This window comes from Thermobia domestica, chromosome 9 (assembly GCF_964235325.1).
Source record: "Thermobia domestica chromosome 9, izTheDome1.hap1.1, whole genome shotgun sequence".
In the NCBI taxonomy this organism is placed as follows: domain Eukaryota; kingdom Metazoa; phylum Arthropoda; class Insecta; order Zygentoma; family Lepismatidae; genus Thermobia; species Thermobia domestica.
The window spans coordinates 97785728-97797778 of NC_137462.1; the positions used below are offsets into that span (position 1 = coordinate 97785728).

Consider the following 12051-nt stretch of genomic DNA (forward strand, 5'->3'; position numbering starts at 1 on the left):
ATATATTATGGCCAATCAATAATTGGCAGGCATTTATCCTTCTTTTGTGGGGGTTACGTTGGCAGTTGAGTTAATTGAAAAATTGTTGATAAAGCGGCCAATTACAACGTAGGATCAACGTTGGCAGTTAATTTGGTTGACAAATGCTTGGCAAAGCGGCCAATTACAACGTAGGGCCAACGTTGGCAGTTGGGTCAGTTGACAAATGCTTGGCAAAGCGGCCAATTACAACGTAGGGCCAACGTTGGCAGTTGGGTCAGTTGACAAATGCTTGGCAAAGCGGCCAGTTACAAAGTAGGGCCAACGATGGCAGTTAAATCAATTGACAAATGCTTGGCAAAGTAGTCAATTACAACGTAGGGGTAACGTTGGGAGTTGTGTATTCTTCCGTTTCCCACTGTTGGTGCCGATTGTCTATGCTGCAAAGGATGTTACGTATAATCTGTAATGATTGACCGGTTTAAAGATAATGTACTGAAGCTTGTTTACACTCTACAGTACTTGTATAAAATTTATTAAGTTATTACAAAGTTCTCTTCTCTCTCCACTCTCTATTAATCCGAGTTTTCTTCAGCTCGAGATAGCTTCGCATTATCGACACTTTGCTGTAATGCAAAATTATCAGAGCGTGATAGGTGTTAACAAGCGCTTTGCAAGTGCATCCTCATCCTATCACTATTCTCATCATTAGAACATTATGAGATGTTACTTATCACTGCAATTAACCTTGAAATAAAAAATGAAAGTACTCATGGAATAGCTCTTATATATACATTAGTCCTTACTCCACAATTTTTACAACTTCAGTCCCTGACAGAAAAAAAAGGAAGAAGAAAATCCTATGCATTTGAACAAAACAGCACAACTCTTATTGATTAGTAGGCAAACTAATTCAAAGTAGAGGGAACATTTTGTAATTAAGTTATTTGATGTCTTTAAAAATAGGTAGCTATTTAATGAAAGAGTTCAAATCTATTGCATACAAAAGAAGTACATAAGGACAATATTAAGCTAAAATTTTACGGTTACTTATTTCTCTCTGAAAAGCATCTAATTTTATGCAAGGTCAATACTTTTTATTTCCAGTTTCGAGCTATTAGCAAGGATTTTTCTCAATGCACATAAAGAATGGCATAAGAAAACATGGTTGAATGCCACACGATTAATTACCTTTAAATGGCAAACAAAATCCACGATATTAGTCCAATGAATCAGTGATCGTGTGTATAAATTGAATCTATCATTATAGTAAAGAAACAAGAGTTGTGCAGTACCAACTTTCAATTATTTTTCCTCTTTCATTGTTCGAAGTCCCACCCAAGTATAGGTCGATGAATTCTTGCCTGAAGCAAATTTCCTTTGTATCTATTGTTAACACTCTCCTAACTGACCTTCAAGAAATCTGGAAACAATCATCCAATCAAATTTCTGGCTTAAATTATCCGCAGATCTTTCTTCATTGCAACGTCATGAGGAGAACAAAAGGAAGGTCCAATGATATTAAGTTCAGAGATGGTTCTCAAAGAAAGTAACATGGGTAAAATTTTAAATTTACTGTTTCAAACTGAGGGAAGGAAACGTACGTAGTGCTCTAATTCTTAATATTTTTTCCTTTACTTTAATTATTACCGATGTTGCTTTCCCGTAAAAGCTGCCATTGGTTAGTATTTTATTTTGTTATCAGTGACACCTAAAAGTTAAAAACATGAGTTATTTATTGAGGCTGAGGTTTTCAAAATGTAGGAGTATAAATGTAACAAAAAAAATCTATAAAACAAAAGAATATATTTACTAATCAACATAGAAAAAAAGTTTCTTTGCAGAAATGTGTATTGGCAACAGATTGTTTGGAGAAATGTAATCCTTAATGTCAATTGATCTTGGAAGCTATAAGCTCTAGCAAAATATTCGAAGTATAATGCATAAAGTAGCATCATCTGTTTTTAAACCTCGTGCATCATTCAGAAAAGAAGCTTATGCCACTTTTACCATAGATACTAATGTAGCCAGAAGCTTCGATTGTGAAACCATAGCAGCGGCGTAGGCAAAGGGGTTGCAGGGTTTAACCCTCCTAAGAAAGATATTATGTAAAACATAAGTATTTATCACATCAAGATATGTATGCAAACACCTGAAAATATACGACCCTCCCCCATTTAACGAACTTCTATGTACGAAACTAAGCCATAATGTCATGTTTGTGAATATAGCAACTTTTCGGATCTAGTGGAAGGAGGCTTCTATGAATCCAAAATTCTACCCCACTGTTTCGAGGGCACATGTTCAGGAAACATGGAAACATCCGTCTGGTAACTAGCTATAATACATTTTTTTAGTAATAAGAAGGATGAGTTAAAAAGCAAGTTTGCACAAATGAAAAGGGAAATTCGTACATCAAGTTACATATTTGATACACCAGAAGGAATCCTAATCCTGTTCTCTGAAACAAGGACACTACAACTTCTTGCAGAAGCTGAGAGCTGGAAAATCAAGTTCTTTTCTTTCTCTTTCTGTACGGAACACGTACATACAGACACACAGTTCATCACACACACAATTACACACTATCTTGCTCCCACTTTTTTTTTTTTTTTTCATAGTTCGTTGATTCTCTGGTACCACTGGCCCAGTCAATGTTGCATTTACCAGACGAATACAATCCATGACTACCCTGCTACACTTAACAACAGAAAGAAACGCAGCTCAACTCATGCACGTATGTTTTTAACAGGACATTGACTTCAGTGGAGTATCTTCATGCAACGAAACATGAAGAACAATTAGCCTTCGTTTTGAGTGGATTTTTTTTTAAAGTTTTACAATATACGTGCAATGGTGTTTGTAAAAATAACACAGTGTCATATACGGAAGATTGCCGTAGTAGCATTGGCCACAATAGTAGGTATATAAGTAAGTTGATTTTTGCCTGTGATTGGTATGTAGGTCGTGTTTATCGGAGTGCGTCAAGACTTTTTCCACATACTTCAATAAAGACCGTCTCTTGTTTTATAGAAAATGGCCTCTTCTATTGTACAAAAGAAGCTAGATACTTTATCTCCATTGTGTTGAAGTCAGGGATATGTTTTTATCCTTTCTTTCTTTCTCAACTTTTTAGCTTGAAGTAAGAACTAATACCTAACTACCCATCCTACGTGCATCATTATACAAGAGACCATTGTAAGTGATGATAATGACCTTTCCTTTCTGAGGGCAAATTTTTCATTTTTTTAAAAACTCCTCATTAGATCTCAAGTTCAAGTAGGTTACATAAGATTTTAGGACAATACGGCTATTACCAATGTTTCTTATCAGTTTACTTGTACTCGATTTATAATTTATCTGCAATATAATTCAATCTACTTCTATCAAGGGTCTAGCACAGTCTTGATACTATAAGAAAACAGAGTATCTTATAAAGAAGGAAGTTTAGTGTCTCTTTTCAGTACCGAGTGTATATGAGAACTGGACCCACAGTTTAAAATGGAATCCGAGGCACCGTAGTGTGTTCAATACTCTTCCACCGAAAATCGAACCCGAGACCACGTGCACCAAGGGCGCGCGCATGCTAGCCACTTTTTCTCAATGCAACTGCGGTCCTTCGCGATTTTCTAATTAATCATTATTAATATTCTACTTAACCCACTACGACAAAGAACACAAACATAGAAATTTCGAGGACGGTTAAAAAAGCCCCTACTCTTCAGTAGGATCGAACCATGATGCATTGTACAGGGTGTCCGAGAAGTCCTTCCCTGATTACAGAAATTGATAACTCGGGCTAGAAATAAGATAGAAATATGAAACTAGTGTTGAATCGTTTACAAACTATAAAAGTTTTTGTCTGTGTTAGGTTTGTTCTGTTTTACCAAGTCGGTGCACCACCTCATTGGGGTTTGGACGTCCGTGCCTATCTCGATAGGACATTTCCTGGGCGATGGATTGGTTGTGATGGACCAACAGCTTGGCCTCCACGATCTCCTGACATAACCCCATTAGACTTCTTTTTATGGGGTTATGTCAAGGATGAGGTCTACCGAACACGTGTACCAGATCTTGAAACCCTGCAGCAACGAATAACCACAGTCGTTGCATCGATCCCTCCAGTGATGTTGGCTAATGTGTGGATGGAAATTGAATATCGCCTAGATGTGCTACGTGCTACCAAGGGTGCTCATGTGGAAGTGTACTGATGTGACCAAAACTTTTATAGTTTGTAAACAATTCAACACCAGTTTCATATTTCTATCTTATATCTAGCCTGAGTTATCAATTTCTGTAATCAGGGAAGGACTTCTCGGACACCCTGTACTTCGTGATCAGAAATCAAACGCCCAAGTCCACTCGGTTGGTTGCAACTGGCCAGAGCAGCGTTCAGGGCTACGTGTGGGGGGATGGGGGTACAAAGCGATGGCCATGTTCAAATGTAACTTCAGTTTAATTCTTTGCATAAGAAATAGGCCTATCAAGTGCAAAGATGACTAAGTCGGTAATTATTTATGTACAAATATATTAATTGTAATCCGTCCTTATATGCATTATAGAAGCATATAAAGTCGTTACTAATGCATAATAGGAGCTTGTGTGAGTATTAGAAGCCCTTTACTCTTAACAGGGTCATGTTGATTTATTTATACGATATTGTTGGTATCCATAATCTCATTATTTATATCATTCTTGCTAACTATGTATTATTAGGTACAGTCTTGTTCAGAAAATCTAGCCACAATCTAGCCACCCACACATCTGTCTGTATTCTTATTAATAGATATAATTATATCAAGCGAAAGTGACTTCCCTTTCGCCAATTGAGATGATTAATTTACTAAACTAATATTAATGTCGTACGGTTACAAGAATATGGTTTTCGTACGACATGAGGGTCTTTTTCTTCTTCAATTATTATTAATAATAAATAATATGTGTGCCTGTCTGCCATCAGATTTTTCACATAGAAAGAAGTCACATAAAGCTATCAAATTTTGTACACAGAGAACTTTGCCAGGCGTAATCGTCACAATTTTTTCGATTATGTCTCGAAAGGGCTATAAATTTAAGCACATTTCTGGTTGTTTCTTTGAACGCCTTACCGGTATGCAACCAATGTTACACACTCGTTGTGTGGGGTTTCATAACAGGAGAGGATATTTATTTCACTGATTTATTATTTCACTATGTTATTTATTTCACTGATAGCTATATTTGTTTTCAGATATTTTGAATAAATCTTTATCTTCCTGATGCGAAGAACGCACATTTTTGTCAGACTACTTATGAAGTGCAGTAACAACGACAGCATGTTTCGCGTAGAAATTTGCTTTGCATGCTCTCGATTTCCAGCGAGGGCACAGAACTTCCAAAATTGAACCATCATTATGAGGAAATTCAGAAGCTACCCGAACTAAGAGACAGGTAGATATCACCAGCTGACTTTATATCACATAGCTAATAAATCGTCTAGTGTTGCTGAATATAATAGTTCGTAAGATATACATTATGAAGTTAAATTTTATTGAATAATCTTATGCTTTCATTCAGCTGGTATGAGGTTCATCATGTTATCACAAAAGTTTTTATTTTGTCTCTGAATAATAAGCAGAGCAACCAGAGTTTTTTCTATCAAATCATTCTTCTTCTAGGATTTGACCTATTAACAATGAGGATATACTGCACTTCTGTACGCCTACGTAATAAAGTTAACATATAACAGGTATTCAAACCAATATCACAAGTCGGTACAGTATACGTAGAAACAGCGAATTATAATTTAGAAGAGTCTGAGGTGACTCTTGATTTCTTGATCGAATCAAAACCTGATGTTGATTAGCATTTTCAGTTTAACACCTTTTTTCTAGCACCAAGATTATTTGCGATGTGGACTTACTTTTTAACATGGGATTCCAATCATATGAGCTCCCATCGAGAATTGATTTCGGGTCACTCGTGCCAAAGGCGCAAACACAACACATTTAGCCACGGACAGACGATGTACATTTTTTGTACTAAAGCTGAGGTTTAATATATGTCCTTTTGCTACCTAAGTTTTTAATTGCGAACGAAAAACCGCTAATGAATATTAAAACAATGAAGAAGGCTTATTTTGTTAAATTGCATTATGTTACAATACTGAACCTCTGGAAGCTATTATCGAGACATATAGTGATGATGTCAACCATAGTTAATTTTTCTTTCTTAAATTGAAGAAATCTTCACTAATTTATAATACATTCGAACAAATATTCACTACCTAACTTCTTTGTCTCCGCCTTTTCCCACGCTTATATGGGGTCGGCGTTCCCATCTTTAGTTCTTCTCCTCCACTCTCCTCTATCCCGGGCGTCCTCTATTAAATCATGATTTTTAAATATAATAAATATTCAAGAAAACCCAAATTCTGTGACTATTGTCCCACATTTTTGACTTATGTCATTAGAAAGCTTTCACATAAAATAAATGTTAGAAATGTATATTTATTAAGGCTAGTTCAACTTCATTTCCCATTTCCTTGTCTGAGAAGAAAGATAGGCTAATGTGCGTAAGTCCAAGATATTGGATACTGCTTCTAAACTTTAAAATTCTAAAATTTGTGAGAAATATCTTCTCGTTTCTATTTTTGATAAACTATTAAACTGCTTTCTTTGTTGGTTAGTCAAATAACTAAACGTTAATTCCCACAATCACACTTCATAAACTCTTTCTATTCAATCTAACGTTTTATATTATCATTTGAGGACACGGTGGGCCAGTGGCAGAGCGCTTACCTCTGTTTCAAAGAGTCTTTGCTTCGATTCCAGATCATATGAGCCACAGGAGGTAGACATCGTATTTCTCCTGTTTTCTCCCACATTCTTATTCCACTAGTTCCTTCATAATCATTCACTTTCATTTATCACTCCTCTCTTTTAGCCTAAAAGTCATAAGCAAGGGGGTATAATTAAAAGACTTTATTTCATTTCATGTAATATATCTTGTACAGTTGACAGAATCGATGCTAACACAAGGAATTATAGGTTACTTGTGGCTTAATGGTTAGTTAGCACTCTTGTTTTTGTTGTCCTTATCACTGGTCTAGTGGCTACCACGCCTTACACAAGATCTCGGGTTCGATTCACGGAGAAAGATAATGGAATTCACTGCACTGGTTCAGACCTTACTTTAAACTATAGGTTTCATTCCGTATAACCTCGTTGCTGACAAAACAGGTAAATACAAATCTCTAGGTCCACGTTCCATGTGGCCTAGGTGCTGAAAAGAGACATCAAACACGAAAAAATCTCCTGAGAGAAATCCCGAACTATTACAAATGTCAACAAAGAATACAGTACCTAAGTGGTTACTCGAACCAAGTTACATGGTTCAGAGGTCTATCTAAAGGATTGATCTTCTATCACAAGAACTACTTCCCAGGGGTTCAAATCCAGCTCGTGACATGGGTATTAAGTTTTTGTCCTTTCACCATTGTTGTATCACTACTTTCAAATGAAATGAAGTGAAAAAAATCAGTTTAACGTCATACGATTATGCCCTTTAGGCAAAGGAAGACGATGATTAAAGCAAGTGAATGATGATGGAAGAATTGGTGGAATGAAAAAGTGGAAGGAAATGGGAGAGCCCCGAGAAAACCCACGGACACGATATTGTCCACCACAAACTTATTTGGCTGGGGATCAGAACAGGGTACCAGATATAAGCGCTCTATTACTGAGCCAAGTAAAAACATTTTACTCCCCTTTTTTAAAAACAAAATATTAAATCGTTTACCAATTAGTGTATAAAATATTTGAGATTTAATTAAAGGAATGTTTATGATTCCGAGCCAATTAAGCTGATTAGAAGAATCTATAAATTATCATAAGTAGAAGTTCGAAGAACTCACTTTACATTCGATTACAAAGCTTGTGAATCATTTAAGTGTCCTAAAAGGGGAGGTATAGCTGTCAGTAAAAGTAGCTAATTTGCTTAACTTTCATTTGATCATTTGGATTTCAAAGCCATGTTTATGAAATGAAAACATGGTAACAAATCTTGTTTCATTTCCACATAGTATGTAACGGAGAAGGCAATATAAACAATAACATCCTGTTCTTGTTGGTTGCTCAATTTTATCTGTTATAATATTAAATCATAAATATACATAGTAGGCACCTAGATTCTAAGGAAATATTTGATCCTCTTTGGTACGTATTACTGTGTGAGTTACCGTAACAATTTGAACCAGTTTTCCAGCACAACGAAGGCAAATGCCTAATTTTGAGTTTGATTTCGTAGCGATCTTTCAGACATTACTTCTTGGAGAGAAATGAATAATAACCAATAGAATGAAGCACAATAATCTTAAATGAAATAATGCTGATTCCAATACGCAAAGAATACTTTTATATTATACATGTTAAATTGGAATAGTTTTTATTAGTAATTTACTTTAAATTTTATGAAGGGGCGGGACACGGTGGCTCAGTGGTAGAGCGTTTACCTTTGATGCGTAGGGTCCGTGGTTCGATACTCGCTCAAGTAAGCTTGTGATGGACAACATCGTGTCTGTGGGTTTTCTCAGGGTTCTCCCGTTTCCTGACATTCTTTCATTCCACCCATTGTTCCATCATCATTCATTTGCCTAATCATCGACTTCCTTAGCCTAAATGACATAAATGTGGGACGTTAAACTCAAAGACTTAATTTCATTTTTTAATAATTTTATGTGGCTCGATCAATATGCTTCAACATATTATAAAACTACATTCAAAATGATAAGAAGCTTAATTTTATTTTTCTGTAGACTTTTGCTTTTCAGTGTTCGGTCTCAAGCATAGTTAACACTTGAAGGTTTATATAAGTTTATGTTCAAATTAACATCTTAGAATCACTAAAATCCATAATTCATCTCCACCCCCACCTCCACCGCTTGAGATTAAAAAAACGAGTAGTTTCCCAAATATATTATCGCTACCAAATACTAAACTGTCATACAACTATTTTCATCATTTTACTTTTATATTTAATTGCAATATTTTTGATCCAATAGTATCGATTTGAGAAAGTTTCTACAACTTAATAATTATATTTGATATCTTAGATCTCATTTCCTAAAGTCTGAGAATTAATTCTGATTATCAACGACTAACTAATATTAAGTCTCAAATATGCTTATAGAGTACGGTAGCGCTCATTAATAGAGTGCTCTTTTCTGGTGCGAGAGATCCCTAGTTCGATTCCAAATTATGTAAGTGTTGTGGTGGACAGCTCAGTAGGTTTTGCGTTTCCTCCCATATTATCATTCCACCAATTATTTTACCATCATTAACTCTCATTAATCACTCATCTCTTTTAAACTTAAAGGCATAACCACGGAATGTAAAACTAGAATGTAATTTCATTTCAAATCTGCTTATGAGACACCTGTTCCCTTAATTTGTCTAACTTTAAGGTCTCTAACCTGCTTATGAGACTCTGGATTCCCTTAATTTATTTAATTTTACAGTCTTTAACCTACTTATGAGATTCCAATGATTCCTTAAATGATTCTGAGGCCTGTAATCTGCTTATATGATACGCAACTCACTTAATTAACATTATTTTAAGATCTCTGATTTGCTTATGGAATTTCGATTAAGTTGACTTACTTGATTCTATATGATATCTAATCGAATCACGAGTTCTAATTTCTCCGAGTCTGAATTCTCTAACCCGCAAAAGGATTTTGATTCCTTATGGTTATCTGATTCTAAGAACTCTCTTGTACTTATCGGAGTTTTATTTCTGAGAAGTTATTTAATTCTAGCTTATTTAATCGGCTTATATACTTCCACTGTAAGTCTTTACTTTCTGAATTTCAAAGCTTTTGGGGTAAAAGAATAAAGTCCCATGAGCTTGAAAGTCTAGTCTCAATATTTTTCCTATAAGACTGAACAAACCGAAAAAAGCGTAAGTAAGAACGTTATCTACAGTACTTTCGTAATAACGACATAAATTTGGACGTGTTCATCTAGATAAAGCCCAGAACCACTCCTTTCCCCTATCTTTCTATTGATCAGACTTTAATATATGTGTCTCTTAACTGAATTGTCAATTTGTTTACCTTAATCACACATCATAATAATGTATTGTAAAAGTATTTCGAGTTTAGATCGACATCAATGCAAATCTATGTACGAGGTAAACCTTTCTTATAAAACTATCATAAATAAGGATACATATGTGCAACTGTAGCACTTGGAGCGAAATGTAGCGGCACTAAATTTAACATCCTTGTCCAGCGAACTTCTTTTATCAATACATATGATGCACAGAAGCACTTTTCTGATAAACGATACTATCTGTATTTGAAACCGAACTGCACGAGCACTGTTAAACACATAGAACAAACATTGGCACTCACAGAATACTTATAAATAGAATGAAGTATCATCATAGATACACGTTGACACCAAAAATAATATTTTTCACTTTCTTTCGTGTGATTTTCGTGTTTAGCACTCACCTTTTTTCCGTTTCGCTGTATTATTTCTTGCTGTACTATTTCTATTATTATGTCCAGCACGTTCGGCTTGAAGACCAAGAAAAAGCACTGCAAATACTAGAACCCACTGTGAGAATTCCATGTCTTCCAGAAACAAAAATCCTTTCTTCAATCCCAAGAAGAAAAATGTGTCTTTTTTTTTTCAGAAAACTAAACAAGACGATGGCTCTTCTTCATGAAAAATCTTCTTTGCCACTATTTGGTACACTGAACTGACTGATCTCCGAACCTTGCACAAATTTCACCTGTCCCGCTTCGCCGACAACTTGTAGTGTATATAAAAGTTATGCTCCACCTCGTCGTTCCTATTGGCTACTCGTTGAGTACGCTCACCAATCACAAGACAAAAAAAAGTTACTACATAAAAGTCGCTCACGAGTCTTCTGGAGAAGTGAAAAATATTTTTTTTCTTTTTTCTTTCTTTCAAAGAGAGAGTGAAAGACATTTACGTGTACTACAATGCTTAAGAAATTCTTATTTCTGCTGGAGAACAATTAACTGCTCTTTGGGTGATTGTGGTGTTGGATTTCCTTCCAGTTAATGGAAGATCGTTTTTGAATCTTCCACTTCTTGCAGCAACCCTTTATGGGGGTCAGTCAATTCATTCTTTGGTTACCGATGCACGAAGGTCGTTTGCATCCAGTGCAAGAAGGTCTTCTATATAAATATATTAAAATAGTCTTCCCAAATGACCTTGAGGGCTGTCTGAACGGTATTTCCCCATATAACTTAGCGGTAGATTCGTCATCGCGTGTTTTGTGGTTAGGTGGGCGGTAGTAATTTTTTTATATAGTTTTTTTCTTCTTTAAAAATGAATGAGTACGAAAAAGAAGGAAAAAACAAAATAAAGTGTGACAAAGAAATGTGTCAGTGGGTTTTTCTAAAAAATTTGGAAATATGTAAGGTCAGTGTGTGTCATTATGGGTGACACTTTCGGTTAAAGGCAGTACTAAGAGTCAATGACTTCTGGACAAAGTGGTGTTGTCAGATTATCATTAGTAATCATCAGAGGTAAACGGAAATGAAATGGACACTAGTCAGTTTTTGATATATCACTGTAATTCATTGTTTATATGAGAGCAATCGTAAGTATTAAGGCCTCGTTTACTTTCATTTTCATCGGCTTACAAGATCTGTTACTAGTAACGTGTAAACCATATGTATACCAGTAAACTCCTTCATGATTGAATGATTAACCATCTTCGTGTTTGTATGGGAGACTCGGGTTAGATTCCCGATTCCCGAATTCAAATCCTGCGTTAAGCTTTAGTAGGTCCATATCTCATGTAGGGTGCTCAAAAATGTTAAGCTTCAAGCAAGCAAAAAAAAAAAAAAAAAAAAAAAAGTTTGTCTTTACTGAAGATTTGATACTTGAACCTTGAAACATGTGAAATAGGCCCCCAAATACAAACGTATATTTAAATAAATAGGCCCCCAAATAGTACTAACATCTACCACAAAAAATAATGAAGATAAATATTCAACGACTTGTAGCTTTAATCAAAAACAACGCAAATCAAAAATGATCCTTATTGGCA

At 35.4% G+C, this 12051-nt stretch overlaps 1 protein-coding gene across 1 annotated transcript in view; it reads right to left on the reverse strand.

The window, feature by feature from the left end:
• The window catches only part of LOC145694873 (multicopper oxidase 3-like), a 207260-nt gene extending 196133 nt beyond the window's left edge, over positions 1-11127 (reverse strand). The window contains exon 1 of the mRNA XM_081771580.1: positions 10475-11127. Coding sequence (XP_081627706.1) covers positions 10475-10595 — 121 coding nt within the window. The 5' untranslated portion in view covers positions 10596-11127. The remainder of the gene's footprint in view (positions 1-10474) is intronic.
• Between the last annotated feature and the right edge of the window lie 924 nt (positions 11128-12051).